The sequence below is a fragment of the Nicotiana tabacum genome, chromosome 20 (assembly GCF_000715075.1).
Source record: "Nicotiana tabacum cultivar K326 chromosome 20, ASM71507v2, whole genome shotgun sequence".
Lineage (NCBI taxonomy): Eukaryota > Viridiplantae > Streptophyta > Magnoliopsida > Solanales > Solanaceae > Nicotiana > Nicotiana tabacum.
In genome coordinates, this window is record NC_134099.1 from 165,378,789 (window position 1) to 165,398,051 (window position 19,263).

General features: G+C 33.2%; 1 protein-coding gene across 1 annotated transcript; it reads left to right on the forward strand.

Moving 5' to 3' along the window:
• The first annotated feature begins 4,438 nt into the window (after positions 1-4,438).
• On the forward strand, positions 4,439-7,301 carry LOC107766738 (scarecrow-like protein 3). Its single transcript, XM_016585576.2, has one exon. It carries the CDS (start codon positions 5,467-5,469, stop codon positions 6,865-6,867), a length of 1,401 nt encoding a protein of 466 aa, XP_016441062.1. The 5' UTR covers positions 4,439-5,466; the 3' UTR covers positions 6,868-7,301.
• Positions 7,302-19,263: the final 11,962 nt, after the last annotated feature.

The window sequence follows — 19,263 nt, forward strand, 5'->3', positions numbered from 1 at the left end:
TAGAGTTGTCCGTGAACATATATAACCATATTTGGAGTAATATTACATATGACAAATATTCTGTTGAAATATGAAATTAATGCTTTGAGTTAATATGGGTAAGAGAAAAAGGTATGAAATATTTTGCTGACATAAAAATGAAAAGAAAAAATTATTTCCAAAAACGTGTTATGGACCTAAGTCCAAAAATAAGTAAAAGAAAAAAATCATTGTGACATGACAATATATGATTACTCACACTTGCCATACAAAATTACAGGATCATCGATTAGTAATATTATTAAGAATTTCTTTTATGGTAAGCATCCTTTTTCGAGAAAGAATCAATTAAAATTTCATTTTGTATCTTACACATTAATTTTAAGTTGAAATAATAATTCTATATTTAGTACAAGTTTTGCATCTGACCTTATTTGCGAACAATATACATTAATATATGTATCATATACATTACTATAAATATCTTTAATTAAATTTTGTGTATAATTCAGTTATGGTACGTATTCTTTTTTAAGAAAGAATCAATGAAATAAATGTTTTGTCTTACATCTATATTATACTAAAGAAAATAGACTGAAAAATTTAAGAAAGAATTAGTTAAACTAAAATGTTCTCTTTTTAATTACCAAAGTAGAATCTTTTGGTCGTACACAAAAAAAAAAGACGCAATTTTCATTATGCACACGAATATACTATAATTATAGGTATCTTTAATTAAATTTTGTGTATAATTCAGTTATGGTATGTATCCTTTTTTTTTAGAAAGAATCAATTACAATTTTATTTTGTATCTTACACATTAATTTTAAGTTGAATAATAATCTATATTTAGTACAAGCTTTGTATCTGACCTTATTTACGAACAATATATATTATTATAGATATCTTTAATTAAATTTTGTGTATAATTTAGTTATTGTAGGTATTCTTTTTCAAGAAAGAAATAATTAAATAAACGTTTTGTATCTTACATCTATATTATATTAAAGGAAATAATATTGAAAATGAACAAAAGGACAAAGAAAAAAGACAAGAAAAATTAAGGCTTGGTGGTTAACAAATTTTAATTAACCACAAAAAAAACGTTGAAAATTAAAATAAGCCAAAAGCTAAAAAATGAAGATCCGGATCATTTTTTGCGCACTCACTCATACAAATTAATTTACACATACCTTTTTAAATATTAGGATTTCATATGCTTAAAATTTGATTTACTAGATTGTCTTTTCTTAGAAATCTTTATTTAAACAACTTTTGCTTAGGTTTGGCTTCTCTACATTACTTAGAGTTTAGCTTCCACACAAACTTCTACAAAAACTCTAAACTATAACTATATCAACGAAATATTAATGTCCAAAATGAGTTGGAATTTGAAAGGCCGTGTTGTTAGATTATGGCACATTCCGCAAGAACAAGAAAATTTTAATTTAATTGAATTAATTATTCAAGATGAAAAGGCGCATACTCTTTTATATGTTATTTTTTTCGAGTGGTGATGTATTTTCTTCAACTTATGCGCCTTACTAACTTAAATTTCTTTTCAAATTTTTTATTTTAGGGAAATCGAATTCATGCAATTATTGGGATTTTCGTACTTTCAATACAATCATTAGGAAATGTAAGGTGTCTTACGCATAATTAGGTTTTCAATTTTCCAAAATGTTATTGACAGGGGTTCACCAGAAATTCTTGAGTTTTTACTCATATTTTTTTGTAGTGATAAACCTCAATACAAAGGACAACTTCTGGAAAATGCACTGCAATATGTCATGAGCATTTGCTACAAAAATGTTCTCTTAGGCACGTGCTACATATTAAGCAAATTGTATAGCATCATTATTTTTTGTGGAACATTCATATCAAACAAATTGTATAGTATCATTATTTTGTATGGAACATTTATTAGGAGATGGAATGAAAGTTTTACTGGAGTCTTAAAATGTTTTTAATGTTTGATTGTAAAAATGGTATTAACACTAACATATTAAACTTTATGGTGTAGATCGTTATTTTTAATTATCCGTGTATCGCGCGGGTACTAATACTAGTAACTAAATTAAAACATGACCTATACCAATTAACAACGTGTCACTATTTAATAGTGTAAACGTGGCAGTTCTTTCAACACCAGCTTTAGATTTCTCTTAAATTTAAAATATTTAACTAGAAAAAAGTGGTTAGTTGCCACCAATTTCCCACAGGATTTCAAAAACCATCAAAAAATTTCTATTCATTGTGGCTAAGAGTCTAATAGTTGATTACAAAAACATAATGGTGGAGTCTACAATTTTGGCTGTTTCTTTAACCCCTTTGCCTCTTTGTCTTGTTAGTAATAGGACAAAAGTGATAAATACAAATTTGAAAAGTCTTTTGGTCTTATTACACAAACAAACAAAAAACTTTCTTGCAATTCCCCCATTTTCCCACTAAGAAACAAAGGAAGTGATGACATTTTTCTTTGTCTTTGTTAGGGCATGTTTGGATTCAAGTAACCTTTTTAGAATATTTTGTCTTTTAGCCACCCTTTGATTCCCTATACATCTTATGTCATGACAAACATACAACCAAAAAGTTGTTTCACAGTCTGATTCAAGACACATAGAAAATGGGGTGGAGGGTTGAGGGTGGGGTGAGGTGGGGGGATTTATTAAAGCATTAATAAACTCTTCCTTGAACATATTGTTATGGGTAATAAAGGTGAACACTATGCAACAAGCACTTTAGTTGTTCCCTTTTTTAGTTATTAATACTCCCTCGGGGACAAAATAAGTGATTTTTTTGGCCTTTTTCTTACAACAACAACCCAGTATAATCCCATTTAGTGGGGTCTGGGGAGGGTAGTGTGTACGCAGACCTTACTCCTACCCTAGGATAGAGAGACTGTTTCCAAATAGACCCCCAGCATCCTTCCCTCCAAGAACTTCCCACCTTGCTCTTGGGGAGACTCGAACTCACAACCTCTCGGTGGAAGTGGGGATTGCTTACCATCAGAGCAACCTCTCTTGTCTCAAAATAAGAGATTGACCTTTTTCTTGTGGTCCAAAATAAGTGATTTTTCTAGATTTCAAGAATGAATTAATTATTTTTTTCCTATATTGTCCTTGGAGTAAATAGTGTTGGAATATGTGTTAGGAGTATTTATGTGAGATAGTAAACGTTAATATGGTCAATTCTATTGCTAATTAATCTAAAAGGTGGATTTCTTAATCTGTGTGAAAACATCCAAAAAATCACTTATTTTGGACCGGAGGGAGTAATAAATAAAGTTAAGTTTTCTTTGTAGGAAGAAGAAATTCTAGTAACAATTGAAGTAGTTCTTTTCTATTAAAAAATTATACAAAAAACATATTAGTTTATCATGGTGAAATACAAAATGGAAATGAGAATGTACATTGATTAAGTTGAAGTAAAAATTTCTACAACTTTTCGCCATATGACTTAAGTTTAACGTTTAAAGAATTTCTATATTAACAAATTACTCAAAATCTAACTTAACATGAAAAAAGGTAAAATAAATCAGTTTTTAGCTGAGACTTTGGTCTAGCAATAATAACAAAACGTGTAATGTATAAATTAGATAAGGTTAAAAAAGCTTACTCCCTCCGGTTTACAATAAGTAACCAATTTACTTTGGGCACACTCATTAAGGAAATACTAAATTCTAAATAAAATAGTTAGTGTGACTAAACTATCCTTAATTAAATATTGCGGCACAGTTATAGTAGCACTTACTTCTCTTTTCAAATGTGAGGAGTAAATGACTTTTTAGGAATACGTACATAAGGGTAATTGTGAAAACGCAAATTGATTTTTTTCTTGATTACATAAATGGACACTTATTTTGGACCAAAATACAAAAGCAAATTGGTCACTTATTGTGAACCAGAAGAAGTAATATTAAGTATAGAAGAAGAATTGAGTTTTAATTAATTCTAAGGGGTCGTTTGGTTGGAATAGGGCTTATGCCGGTATAAGTTATGTTGGGATAAGTTATGCTGGAATTATTGTTTATTCACTGTTTGGTATGTTGTATTAAGAATGACAATTGTATAATTTATAAGAAGAAGGTATAAGTTATACATGTGCTACTTACCCCACCCTCTGTAAGGTATAAGTTATCCCGGTATTAAAATTAAAATCGAAATAACTTATACCTGATTTATTAACCAAATAGAGTATTAAAGTGGTATTAAATTTTTATAACATCCATGTACCTTCTTACCCCTCGTACCAAATGACCCCTAAATGATTTGTTTTTATCATAAAAAGGATGAGGTAAAATAAACAACTACCATTATTAACTACACAATAAAGTAAAGTATAATTTAAATCCTCTATTCCAACTAACAACAAAAACAAATTCTTTGGGGGAGGTGGGAGAGAGAGATATTTTGGAAAGACTAATAAAGGTTTAACACAAAAGGCCAAAAAAGGGAGCTCATTTTCTCACAAATTCCATAGTCTTTTGAAAATTACAAAAAGACAAATACAAAAACAGTAAGGACAAAAACCAAACCCACGCATTGTCTACAAACGTAGCAATGAAGAAACTCTCTCAAAATCTGACACAACTCTCTCTCTCTCTCTCTGAAAACATCTTTAATTGAACCCCAAAAATAGAATCCCAATTCCTTATTTCCTCTCTCTTTCCTCCTTCAGCAGCAAGTTAAAAAAAAACAGAGTCTTGAACTAGTTTTAGCAAAGATTTCTCACTAAAGAAACTGACTTTTTAGTGAATTATTTAGTGCTTTTTTGTGGGGTTTTGTTGATTTCAATAACCCTTAAAGGAATTTGTTGTTCTTCTTCTATTTGGTAAGTTCTTGCCAATTTTAACTTTTGCTCTGTTTTTGCTCTGTTTTTTGCTTGGTGATTTTCAATAGCTGAGCCAAGATTTCTTTTTTCCAATTCAAGCTTTTACCTTTCTGCTGAGCTTTTACAGTTTGGACTGAAATAATAGTGAATTCAGATTATTTCTGATTATTTGAGCCTTTTTTAGTATAGCAGCCACTTGGATATACTCACTCTCTTAGTGTCTTTCTTTCCCTCTCAGTTGTTCTTAGTACTTTGTCAACCTTACATGTAGGAGCAAGGTGTGTGTATACACTGCCCTCTCCGGACCGCACCGTGCAATACTATCCTCTCGAAACTCTACCTGTGAAATTATATTGTATTTATTGTTGTTGATCCCCAGACCCCACCTGTGTAATACTACCCTCCCCATACCCGTCCGTGGATACTATCTTCCCAGACCCCACCCCACTTGTAAAATTATACTTTGTTTGTTGTTGTTGATCATCCCATTACCTCTGTGGAACAGATCTCCCGGAATTATACTGTGTTTGTTTTTGTTGATTTATTGGAAAGTTTGTGTCTTGATTCAAATAATTATTCATTCAACCACCCTGAGGTGTGTGAAGTGAACTTTTTAATACATTTGAACCAAATATTACTATTTAGTTTGTGACAATGTTACAAGATGATGGTTCATCATCTGTGACATCATCATCACCGATTCAAATATTTCCAATGACGTCACTATCATCAAATCAGTGGCTTAAGGAGCTGAAATCTGAAGAAAGAGGGTTGTATTTAATACACCTTTTACTTGCTTGTGCTAATCATGTTTCTTCTGGTAATCTTGAAAATGCTAATATAGCACTTGATCATATTTCTCAACTTTCTTCTCCTAATGGAGATACTATGCAAAGAATTGCTTCATATTTTACTGAAGCATTGGCTGATAGGATTCTTAGAAGTTGGCCTGGTATTTATAAGGCATTTCGTTCGACTAAGTTATCGGTTGTCTCTGAAGATATTTTAGTTAGGAAGATGTTTTTCGAGTTCTTTCCTTTTTTGAAGGTTGCTTTTGTGGTTACAAATCAAGCTATAGTTGAAGCTATGGAAGGTGAAAAGATGGTTCATATTGTTGATCTTAATGCTGCTGAACCTTTGCAATGGCGCGCGTTGCTTCAGGACTTAAGTGCGCGTCCTGAAGGACCGCCTCATTTGCGCCTAACGGGGGTTCATCAGCAAAAAGAAGTGTTGGATCAAATGGCATATGTACTTACTGAAGAAGCAGAAAAGTTGGATATACCTTTTCAGTTTAATCAAGTAGTTAGCCAATTGGAAGATCTTGATGTTGAGAAATTGCGTGTTAAAACTGGGGAGGCGCTTGCGATTAGTTCAGTTATGCAATTGCACACTCTTCTTGGACACGACAATGAACCTCAAAAGAAGTCCCCTTTGCCTTTTAAGCATTCAAATGGTGTTAACTTGCATAGGGCATTCATCAACCAAAATACCTTAGGGGAGTTGCTTGAAAAAGATATGGGACATATGCCTAATGGTTATAGTCCAAGTAATGACACAGCTTCTTCGTCCCCGCTATGTTCAACAACAAAAATGGATGGTTTCCCCAATGCTTTGTGGGGTTTATCACCAAAAGTTATGGTGGTAACAGAACAAGATTCTAATCATAATGGAACAACTCTTATGGAGAGGTTATCGGAGTCGTTACATTATTATGCTGCATTATTTGATTGTCTAGAATCCGCATTGCCAAGAACATCATTGGGGAGGTTAAAGGTGGAAAAAATGCTGTTAGGTGAGGAAATTAAGAACATTATAGCATGTGAAGGAATCGAACGAAAGGAGAGGCACGAGAAGCTCGAAAAATGGTTCCAAAGATTTGATGTAGCTGGTTTTGGAAATGTGCCTTTGAGTTATTATGCTATGTTACAAGCAAGAAGGTTATTGCAAAGTTATAACAGTGAAGGATACAAGATCAAAGAAGAGAATGGTTGTGTGGTGATTTGTTGGCACGATCGAGCTCTTTTTTCAATTTCATCTTGGAGATGTAGGAAGTAAGACTAGACTTAGTTCTTATTGTGAGGTTTTTCATTATCTCTTCTGTTTCTTTTGTAACATAATCTGTAGGATGAACTTTTGTTAGTGAGACTGTCATTGACATGTTTTGAGTTATTCTATCTTCTTCTTTTTTGGGAAGGGGAGCCTTGGCGTAACTGGTAAAGTTGTTGTCATGTGTGTCCTGGAGGTCACGGGTTCAAGCGGTGGAAACAACCTCTTGCAGAAATGTAGGGTAAGCGTACAATAAATCCTTGTGGTCTGGCCCTTTCCCGGACTCCGCACATAGCGGGAGCTTAGTGCACCGGGCTGCCCTTTATCATCTTTTTGATCTCATGTGAGTTTCTGCAGTGTTTACATTTTCCATTTTAATGATGATCAATCAAGATGATGTTTTCTTAATTTTCTTGTATAAAGTCATATTCCTTTGTTTTGTGTTTGTCTTTGTGACAACAAGATAAGCTTTCTGGTTCTATATGATAGTTGCATATTAGAACAATCTGTTTTAACTAGCAAAGAATCAGATTCCACTTGCTCTATTTTGTTGGGAAATAATAAATAATTTGAGCATGTAACCACAATTGGATATTCGTCTTTATGGGATCAATATTCTAAATGGTGAATTTCTTTTGATATCCATTTCGTTTTATGCGACAAAATAAATATGTCTATCACCTTCTTTTTCCGTAGATGAGAGGAGCCCGTTTGGATTGACTTAAAAAAAGTGACTTCTAAGCACAAGGGCTTAAAAACAGTTTTTAAGTTCCGGAGCTTGTTTTATAAATAAACAGTTACTTGTTTGAATAAAAGTGCTGAAACTTAAAAAAAGTTGTTGAAGTGTTTGGTAAACAAGTGTTGGTAAGCACTTTTTTCTATTAAAAAAATAAAAATATCCTTAAAGCTGTTAATATTATAAAGGAGCTAATTACTATAATATATTTAATTATAAATTAATGCAAATAAAAAATAATTTATATTTTAATTTAATTTCAATTTATGTGATTACTTTAGATAATTTTTATAAAGTAGAAGAAAGATACTATGTATTCAAGTAGAATTGGTAGAAAGTAACGCAAGTGGATTAGAAAATGATACATGAGTAAAGTGCGGAAAATGAAAGATGAAGTAGGGAGGAAGATGAAAGAAGAGGAACGGGTCTTCAGATGTGAAGAAAATAGGAGAAGAAAATGTTTTGGGGTTTCTTTGAGTGAGGGTAAGTTTGATATTATGAAAACTTATAATGGACAAAAGAGTAATTTTATTGGTTAAACCAAAATGACTTTTAAGCCAAAATCGAAAAGGTTGGGATCAACCAACTTGTTGCTTTTGGCTTTTGAGGCAACTACTTGAAATCCATTAGCTATAGCCAAAAAAGAGTCTGTGCTTAATCGAAGCGAAAGAAATGACATATAGTAGAAAACATTTGCGGATACAAAAAAAGCGAAAATACAAGACAAATACTAATGAAACCGGCATGAAAATGAGACACACCCGCTTAATTACTATTCTTCTACCCTAATTATTATAGCATGTTTGGCCAAGCTTCTAAAATCTGCTTATTTTGAAAAGAGCTTTTGGCTTTTCAGAAAAGTACTTTTGGTGAGAAGTAGTTTGTGTTTGGCTAATTAATTTGAAAAAGGCTTTGAGCAACAATCATTGTTTGGCCAAGCTTTTAAAAAGTACTTTAAAGTGTATTTTTCTCAAAAATGCTTTTCAAAAAAATACTTTTAGAGAGAAGCTATTTTTTCTGCTTCTCCAAAACTGTTTCTGTTTATACTCAAAAACATTTTTTTCGTTCAAAAAGCTTGTCCAAACACCTTAATTTTGGCAAAAAATACTTTTGACTGCAAAAATCACTTTTGGCCAAAAAATAAGCTTGGCCAAACAGGCTATTAACCTTCAACCCTTCTATTAAGGGTCGTGTCTTCATTAAGCTGAAGTAACATCCTTAAAATAATGCCTATAAAAAAATTATCACAGCAACCTCAACGTCTTTGCCACAAGTTTAATTATTAGAGCAATCAAGGTCATGTGTGAGAGGTGTGCGTGACATTATTAATTGGATAACATGGTTTATGAGGTTCGAAAGATTAGGAATGATTATATTTGGGAGAAGGTGCGCGTGGCTCCCATTGATGACAAGATGCGAAAAGCGAGGCTCAGATGGTTCGGCATATACAGAGGAGAAGCCTAGATGCTCCGGTAAATAGGTGTGAGCGGCTGGTCGTGGAGGGCACGAGAAGAGGTAGAGGGTGGCCTAAGAAGTATTAGGGAGAGGTGATCAGACAGGACATGGCGAGGCTTCAAATTTCCGAGGACATGGCACTTGATGGGAAGATGTGGAGGTCGAGTATTAGGGTTGTTGGTTATGAGGTAGTTGACTCTTGTCTTACTTCGTACCGTCATTAGACTAGTTTGTGAGAGTTTTTGTCTAAGATAGCTAGTGTCAATGTCGTGTCTTACTATTTCACTTTTTAGTGCCGGACCTATTTACTAGCTATCACTTTTGCTTTGCATCTTTCTTCTAGATTTCATGTTGTTCCTATTTTTCCTATGATTTCTGTGGTGATATTGATATTGTCTCTTTTTGTCTTTTTGTCCTCGTGAGCCGAGGGTCTTTCGGAAACAACCTCTCTATCCCTTCGGGGTAGGGGTAAGGTTTGCGTACACAGTACCCTCCTCAGACCCCACTAGTGGGATTTCACTGAGTCATCGTCGTTGTTGTTGTTGGTTTATGAGGTTCGATTCATCAACGCCTTTTTCCGGCTTAATCGTGGTATTTAGATCAGTTTACACTCACCTTAATTATTCCATTACGTGCATACTATCTTTTACCATCACATGTATCCAGTAACTCACTTACAATTATCCTAATCTCACTTGTATATCACTAATTAACTTAAATATCTACTTTACCTTCCACTAATAACTAAGCATAATTTATACTATGCATTTCTGTCCCTCTTTGTTGCCTCCAAGTAAATGTGACGTTTGGTTTCACATGGGATGTCAAACGGGCCACTGGATTTGAGATTTCTCCAAGTAAATTTGGGCCTGTCAGAAACTGGGCCGTCCTGGCCCATTTATGACTGGCCTGGCCCTTTTTACCTAATTGGGCCTAATCGGCCGCCCAGTTGACATGTTTAGATATTGGCCCTTTTTGAAAGATTGTTTAGGTACTATTGGATGAAAGGGGGAAAATTGGAAATATTTATTTTGCATATTTCTTTTACCTCCAAAAACATATCTTCATCAGCAGTGAACATATAACAAATTCATTCCAATTTGAATTCAATGGAATTGAAACAAATTCGTAACAAATTTTCTACCAAACGAAGATCATAAACATGAGGAAAAATTGGTAATTTGTGAAGACGAGCTCAAGAAAAATGAGTTTATTCTCCTGATTTATTCTTCGCTCGTGAAATGTATTACGATTTTTTTTTTTAATTTTTTCAAAGTCCCAACAAAAATAAAGAGAAAAAAGCTACATGTTTATCTTCATTCTTTTATGATTTCTTCAAGCATCTAAAAACATAAAATCACAATTTCTTCATTGGAGTAGGAACACTAACATATATAACAAAATATATTATCGGAAAATCTATGGGTTCACTTATATGGGGGAAAATCTATCTATGTACTACTCGCAATAGTTTAAATTTTGCCTTTCATGGTGTTTTGATCTATTGATATTTTTTTCGTTTGTAACTTATTTCATATTTGTCCTTATCATTAACGGGACTCTAGCATGATATGTGAGCTCTATGAGTTCAAAATATTCGAGTGAAAAGGTCCAGATTTGCCCGTGTATATTAAGAACGATTCAATTACTTTCAAACTTTTGGTCACTTGATACTCTTGTCGTTGGCAAATCATGTCGCATATTTCCTTAACATTAATGGAGCTCAATCGTGAAACGGATGGACTCCATATTTTAATATTCTTCTAGAGAACGACTCAAAATCTTTCTATGTATTACCCGAAATAGAACAACTTTGCCTTTTTCAACTTTTGGTCACTAGTACTTTATCATTAAAAAATCGTCTCATATGTGTCCTTGTCAAAGATTAAGCAATTCTGAATAGTTTTGAGCAATTTTATTATATCTTTAAAATTTTGAGACCTTTTCCTAATAAGCGGCCTTTTTGTTATGTTGCGGCTAGACACCTAAACTTGCACGCGATTGTTATGCCAGTAAATAAACTTTCAAAATTTACATATGAACACTTCAACTCGAGAATAAGTTAACTAATAAAAATATTTGACAGTTGAATCATAGCGCGTGCATTGAAATTTCACAAACGTGGCAATCCAGTCAGCAAAAAAATAATTAAAACCTACCAAGTGTAAGGCGCGAAAATACACTAAGCACCGACTATTTTCCATATATTTTTTTACCTAAAGACCCTAAAACACTCTCAGTTTTTTTCATTTTCAGTCGTCTCTCTCTCATAGAACTCTACATTTTCAATCGTCTACTCCAATAGAGTGAACGATTTCCATAGGATTTTTTGCCTGTTAGATCGTCTACACATTGTATTTATTTTTCTTTCAAAATCGATCCTAGAACAAGAATCTGTTGGGTTCGTGTGCCATTGATTTCTCCTTCACCAGAAACGTAGAAGTCATTCAAGGTCCGATTGTAGTCTTTCATAAAATTTCTAGTTATATTTTTGTGTTTTTATGCGTTATTGATATTTTATATGATAGATATATTTTGTATGCATGCAATGGCTCTTTTGTTATTAGGGTTTAAAACTAGGGCCTTTTGGAATAACACACTAAATTCTTTTTTTTTTCCTCTAAATTTTATCTGTCCCATGGCTGATTTGGCATAAGGATTTTATCATATTGAAGATGTTTGTCTCTTAAAATGATAAAGTTATGATTCCTTTCCCTTATTTGCTTGTTGTTTTTCAAAGACAAGTTCAAACAATATTATCTTTTTTCTGAATGTGTTACTGATTTGGACTTATCTTATCTTATTTTCATAGGTCTAGTGAGGCAGGATGAATGTTCTCGTAAAATTACAATTTCACCATCAGAGACAATTGGTAGTTGGCGCATTAATAAGGTACGAAACTAGTACAACATGGCCTACTATTGTAACTACTCACACTGATGAACTACATGTTTTCAATTCAACAAATAGGCAAATGATATGGGGTACTTAAGTGTGGAGAAATTTGCATGTCAAGCCAATAAAAAAGTAGCATTTCGATTTATTAAGTATGATATTGATGTGTTAGAATTTTGCAAAGACCTTCATGATGGGGATTTTATTGATGTTTATTTATGTCACACGGTTAATATACAATGTGTTGGTATTGAATTGGAGAAAATATTAAGTAGTGGTGTGAACCCTAGTGATATTCCATATGACCAAACAATTGGCTTTAGTGAAGTACCACAAAGGCAAAGAAGTAGAGTTAATGCTAGGGCAACAATCTCATCTTCCAATGATATAAATAATGGTTGTTTCACTAAGGGGAAGGCTAAAGGGTGGGTTGCTGATATCAAAGAGTCTACAGGGGATGAAGGGGAGTTCTACAACTTTCATCTAGCCACAGATTCATATTGTGTTGAATTTGAGAGTAATTCTGAGAGTGAGGATGCTGAATATGAGGGTGTTTCTACAGAAGAGGATACAGATGAGTCACTTTATGATGCTGATGAGGATGTTGTTGGAGAGACACAGAAGCTGACCTTGTTGCTGCTAGACAGACCAAAGTAAATCAGAAGAACCGGAAATAAAGATCTAGTGATGTTAATGTAAATGAGTTACCTTGTGGCCCAGTAGCTAATGACCTTGAATTTGAAGACATTTACAAGGACAAGAATGCTAAATATGCTGGCAAATTGGGAAGGAATGAGTAGTACCTAGACAGTTTAGATCCAGGGAGTGAGGATACTATTGATGATGATGTAGATGAAGATGATGAGGTGCATAACCTTCCTCCAAGAAGATGCAGTAAAAAGGTCTGTTTTGACCTTAACAGTAAGAAAATTATTTTCCAAATGGGAATAGTCTTGAAAATGTTAGACAATTTAGATCTACTTTACAAGATTATGTTGTATAGAGGAGAATTCAGTTAAAGTTGTGGCCAAATGAAAGGAATAGGGTCAGGGCAACAAGTTTGAACTCTAAGGGGTCGTTTGACATGAGGTATTAGAAAAAATAATGCAAGCATTAGCTCTATGCATACCTTGTTTGATATATTTTTTCAACCTGTATATAACTAATATTAGTTATACATCACAATAGAAAAGAGTGCAAATACAGCATTTAATAGACATTAAATGTGGAATACGTTACAAAATTTATATTGAATGTAATGATTGTAAGCACGTGATTTTTGCCCAATATGAGAATTACTCCCAAAAAATTCAAAAATAAAATAATTTTCCTTGGTGTGCAATTTTGTGATATTTTGTGATATTTTGAATAATTATTTGTATTTGTCTGTGCATGTTTATTTGCTAAATTAATAAAAAATACAAAAATATATCGCATTTTGTATGTAGGATTTAATTCTATAATTTGTTAGTAATTAAGTTTGTTTACAAAAAAATAAAAATTTACAAAAATAGGCATCGTTTGCATTTTTAGCATTTAATGTCCAAATATACAATTTTATGCTTAATTATTACTTAATTGTGCGTTAATTGTTATTGGAAATTAATTTACGCTTTTATAACTTAATTTAGTTCTTAATAATAATTTAAGTATTTTTATAATTTAGTTTTAGAGAAATAAAAAGAAGAAAAGAGAGCGAAAATATAAAGAAAGTCGGAATTTGGCCTCTTCTTCGATTTCAAGCCACAAGCCCAAAAAATGGCCCAATCTTCCCAAACGACCCAGTCCATTTCGAACTGGGTCGACCCAGTCCATAACCCAACCCCCTTATTATCCTACATTTCATAAAACAACACAAAACAAAACAAAAGAAAAAAAAAACCTAAAAAATACTAACCCATCCGCCACCCCCCCTCTCTTTCTCTCTTCTCCTTCACCATCTTCAAGCTCCATCCATGGCTGCCCTACCCCCAACGACCACCCCCTCCAGCCCTTCCCCCTCACCCCGTCACACTCACACACACACGCACAACTCCTTCATCTTCTTTCTTCAATAAGAAAAAAACGCAGCCAACCCTCCGTCGAACCCCATCGCGCTGCTGCATCGTCTGCTTCTTCGTAGTTGCTGCTGCATCGTCTGCTTATTCTATTGTTGCTGCCCACTGCTGCATCTTCTCCTTCTTTTACTGCTGCTGCCCGTCGAGCAGCTGATTCGAAACCACCTCGTCTTCGCTGGACAGAAAACCAACGAGCAACATGAGGTGAAGAAGAAGAAGCAACAGTCTTGGAGATGTTGCTGTCCGCCACTGCTGCGTTTTGCTGCTGCCCACTGCTGCGTTTTGCTGCTGCCCGCTGCTGCTTTGTCATGCTGCTGCTTGCTTTTTCTACGACCAGCTATGGACGAGCTTCATCGAGCTCGAACTCGAGCTCCCATGGTTGCCGCTGCGTCTTTGTCTCCATTCGCGCTGCTGCTACTATGTCGCGCTGCTGCCTGCTCCGACGTGTTGCTGCTGCTGTTCCATCGTGTTGAGCTGCTGCTCCTGGAACTGCTACTGTAGCTGCTGCGTCGTCTTCAAACGACGCCAAACGACCATCTTCTTCGATCGTCGTTTCGATCCGGTTAGTGGGTTTAAGATTTGGGTTTAACATTCTTGTCTTATTCATCGTTGAATTAATTTTTTTTAGTTTGTTCATGTGTTTTGTTGGTTTAATTTTCAGATTCAAATGAAAATTTAATTAATTGTTTTTCATTTTATTTCATGTTAATTTTATTTATTTTTGTAAAAAGGAATTGTTAGTTTAGTTTTAATATAGAAATGTATTAGTTTAAATCGTTCAAATCTGTTGTTTGTTGTTAATATAGATTTAGTTAGTGTTCATCTTGTTTGAAGTTCGTTTTTAATTTAGTAATTTAATGAGAAGTTATGTTTTGGTTTTAATTTTTGGATCATGCATCTTTGTTATAAGTTTTGTTGGATTTAATTTAAGAAAGATTAGTTGATTATTTGAATCATAGTGATTTGAATATGTTTATTTGTTTTGTTTAAGTTTAATTCGAAGTTTGAACAAAGTTTGTTTGTTATTGTTATTGAATATTTTCATTCATGTTCATACTTTGTTTGGTTGATCTTGAATCCGAAATTTGTATAGTTTGATTTCTTGTTTATCATTTATGATTATTTCTTGAATTTGTCTCATAATCTTGTTTAAGTTTAGTATAGGAATTGTTGGTTGTAATGTTGTTAGGGTTGATTTTAAGTTCAATATTATTGAATTTAGAAATCTGAATATACTTGTTTGTTGTTGTTGTTGTTGTTGAATCGGAAAATAGGTTTGTTTGTTGCTAAAATAATGTTCAATCAAATTGTAGTTGTTCTTTGTTCAATTTGTGTTCATGTGATTTGTTGTTGAAATATTGAAGAAATCATGTTCATGTGATTCGTTGTTTGAACATTGTTAGAAATTGATCATATTGTCTATATTTTGGTTAAGTTTGATTAATTGATTTGTTATAGCTGATGGGGTAATTTGGTAAATCGCAGTACGTTTGGGGGTAAAATAGTAATTGCAATAAGGTCGAAGGGGTAGTTTAGGAATTGTACATTTTTTGTAATTTTTTATGTGAAGCATGGGTGACAAAATGAAATGGGGTGGGTTGTGATATAGTTATTTAATATAAAGGGGGGACAAGACAAATTTTAGTGTGGGGGAATCTTGTATTTGTTTATGTTAGGCATGGGGACAAAATATAATGGGGTGGTGTGATATATTTATTTAATGTAATGGGGATGAGTGGGAAGATAATGGGTTGATTTTAATTGATTAAAAGATTTATGGGATGGGATATATATATATAGAAGTCTTGAATACAGATAAAGGGGAGGGACAGATAGAAAAATAACAGAGAGGAACGAATCTGAAGAAAAAAGAATAGATAGACAGAACAGAAAAACACAAACAGAGGAAAAAAAAAAGAGCTGAATATTTAAGAGAGAGAAAAATTCCGAAAAATATTCAAACCTTCAAATAAAAAAAAACAAAAAAAAATATTCTGCTTTCTTTCATTGTTTGAAATCAGCATTAATTGTTGTTTCATAAAAGTTGGAAGCATTTGTTTTGGGATTACTACTCCACCGGTCTGTTACTGGGTTGTTACTGTTGCTGGGTTGTTGTTGTTGTGTTGTACTGTTATTACTGGTGCTGATTCTCATCTTCATTTTCTTTTGCTTCCAATATCAGGTACACAACTGAAAAGCTGGTTATTGTAATCCGAATATGAAGCATGAATACGAAAAATGAAGAGTTGAAATTCTGAATTAGCTTTAATTATATTCTGATTTTTATTTGTATGTACAAATTATTTAGCTTGCAAAAAATCAGAATCATGTAGCTATTTAATACACCTAGTGGAACATTCGACGATAGCTTAACAGTTGAACTATCTGCATATATTGCCTAAATAAATAAATGGTGTAGTAACTTCGTCGAGTCAAAAATCAAACGAATAGGCCATCTAGTAGGAACTTGGTAGAAATATTGTTTAGAATAAATATTATTGGTTAATTTCAGCATGTAAATAAATTAAGATATTTTCTCTTTTATTTGGTAGAGGCAAACTTCAATAGAAAAATGTAGGCATTTTAGGACTGTCTTTTTTTTAAAAATAAAATGAGATGAGCCTTGCCCAATAAAATGCACTAATTGCGGGGCCCTCACAAATGTATTTATTAATTATTTAGAACATCGGGTTTGGCCGTCTACTGAAATTTTATGGCCTTTCCCAAAACAACAATACGCTAGTCGCTCTAATCGTGTCTTTAACAAATTATTTTCTTAAATATAGGTGTGCATTTATGTAACCGAAATCCAAATCTCAACAGAGTCGAAATATGCCGATAACCACGGGTACATTGATGTGACGTGGTTCGAGATATATTTCCACGATGTTGCAATTCTCTATAAAAATAATAATAACAATAAAAGCGTTTAAAAGTTAAAATTGCACTATAGTTTTTTAACATGTATTAAAATCAGATATTTTAGCCATTACAACAGTTTAAGCGACCGTGCTAGAACCACAGGATTCGGGGGTGCCTAACACCTTCCCTCGGGTCAACAGAATTCCTTACTTAGAATTTCTGGTTCGCAGACTTCATCTGGAAAGTCGAATATTTTCCTCAATTCGGGATTAAATTGGTGACTTGGGACACCCTAAATCTCCCAAGTGGCGACTCTGAAATAAATAAATAAATCCTGTTTCGATTGTCCTTTAATTGGAAAAAACTCCTTGTACCCTCGCGGGGGCTGAAAAAGGAGGTGTGACAGCTCTGGCGACTCTGCTAGGGAATAGAGTGCCCAGAACCACTGGTTCAGGGTTAGAAATTCGAGCTTAGATAAATTGTTTGTCACACCTCCTTTTTTCGCCCCCGCGAGGGTGCAAGGAGTTTTTTCCAATTAAAGGACAATCGAAACGGGATTTGTTTATTTATTTCAGAGTCGCCACTTGGGAGATTTAAGGTGTCCCAAATCACCAATTTAATCCCGGATCGAGGAAAAGAATGACTATGTATTACAATCCGCGAACCAGAAATCCGGATAAGGAATCATGTTAACCCGGGAGAAGGTGTTAGGCATTCCCGAGTTCCGTGGTTCTAGCACGGTCGCTCAACTGTCATATTCGGTTTGTTTATCTGATTTTTTATACAATTATGAGCTTATGTGCAGATTTTAACTCTTTACCGCTTTCATTATTATTTTTATTGTTATTATTTTACAGAGAATTGCAACATTGTGAAAATGTATTTCAAACCACGTCACAATCAATGCACCCGTGGTTGTTGGCACATTTCAACTCTGTTGAGATTTGGATATGGGTCACATAAATGTGCACCCGAGTTTTAAGAAAATTAAATTATTAAAAGGCGCGCCTAAAGCGACTAGCGTATCATCTACTTTGGGTAGGGCCGTGGAATTTTGCTAAACGGTCCATCCCGAAGTCTAAGCAATTTAAAGCAAATATTTACTGAGGGCCCCGCAATTTTGTATTTTTATTTGGCGAGGCTCATCTCATTCTTATTTTTAAAGATAAACCTATAGTGACTACATTTCTTCTATTAAGTTTGTCTCTAAAAATAAAAGAAAATTTCTCAATTAATTACATGCTAAAAAAAATAACTTATTAGTTATTAGTTTACGGCTAATGTGAATGGAAAATTGCGATCGAGTTTGTACAAAGAAAAATTGCTTTCATTCTATATTCTATTATTCAATAATACTGGAACATGAGATTGACACACCATAATATCAAAAACAAATTAACTAGTATTTGATTAATTTTAACTAAAATTATTAGATGAAGAAGTTATACGTATGCAAGCCCATTACTCATTAATTAATCGACTACATTTGTATACAAAGAAAGGAAAATTATATTCAAAAACAAATCTAAACAGGAGGGATTCAACAGGAACAACGCCTGATTAATATTTCATTTCGCTTCAAGCCGAGAGTGTACAAATGTGTACCTGGAAATGACAGTACAAGAAGAAGAAGATCAGCAAAGTAGTATGTAACACAGCAGCAGAAAGCCCAACACAGTAGCTTCAACACCTCAGTCCAGAAATCCCAACAACACGGAGAAAACTAGTAAAAATGGAGAAGACAAATAGTGCGGAAATCTCTCTTTATTTTTTTTCTGTTTAGATTTGAACTCTCTATGGTGTTCTTCCACTCTCAATATTTCAGAAAATTTATTTCTATCTTTTTTACTCTCTCCAAAATGAATTCTGTCCCTGTATATTCTATGTATCCAGAGGGTATATCGAATGTATACTGCTCTCTCCGCCCCCTCTTTTCTTCTTCTCTCTATCTAGTTTTTCCTCTTTTTTTCAACTCCCTTCTTCCTAAATTTTCTCTTATATTTATAGCAAAATTTTCGAAATTTTTAGATTTATTTTTTTATTTTATTTTATTTTTTTAATTAAAAGAAATCCCACTTACAAATTGCTTTTATTTTTTTAGAAAAAGAAATACCACCTTGATTTACTTTTATTTTTAAAATTCCAACTTTAATTACTTTATCTTATTTAAAATCCCACTTTTTATTTTTTTAAAAGAGAATCTCACTTTAACTTTTCTTTAAAAAACAAACCACTATCTTTTCTTTTTCTTTCAAAAATGCTACTTTCAATTACTTTAATTTTTTTAAATTTTCAGATACATTTATATTTATTTTTTAATTCCAACCTTCTTTTAATTTTTAATTTTTTAAAAATTTTCACAAAACTTTTTATTTTTTTAAATTTTCTACATTCTTTTAC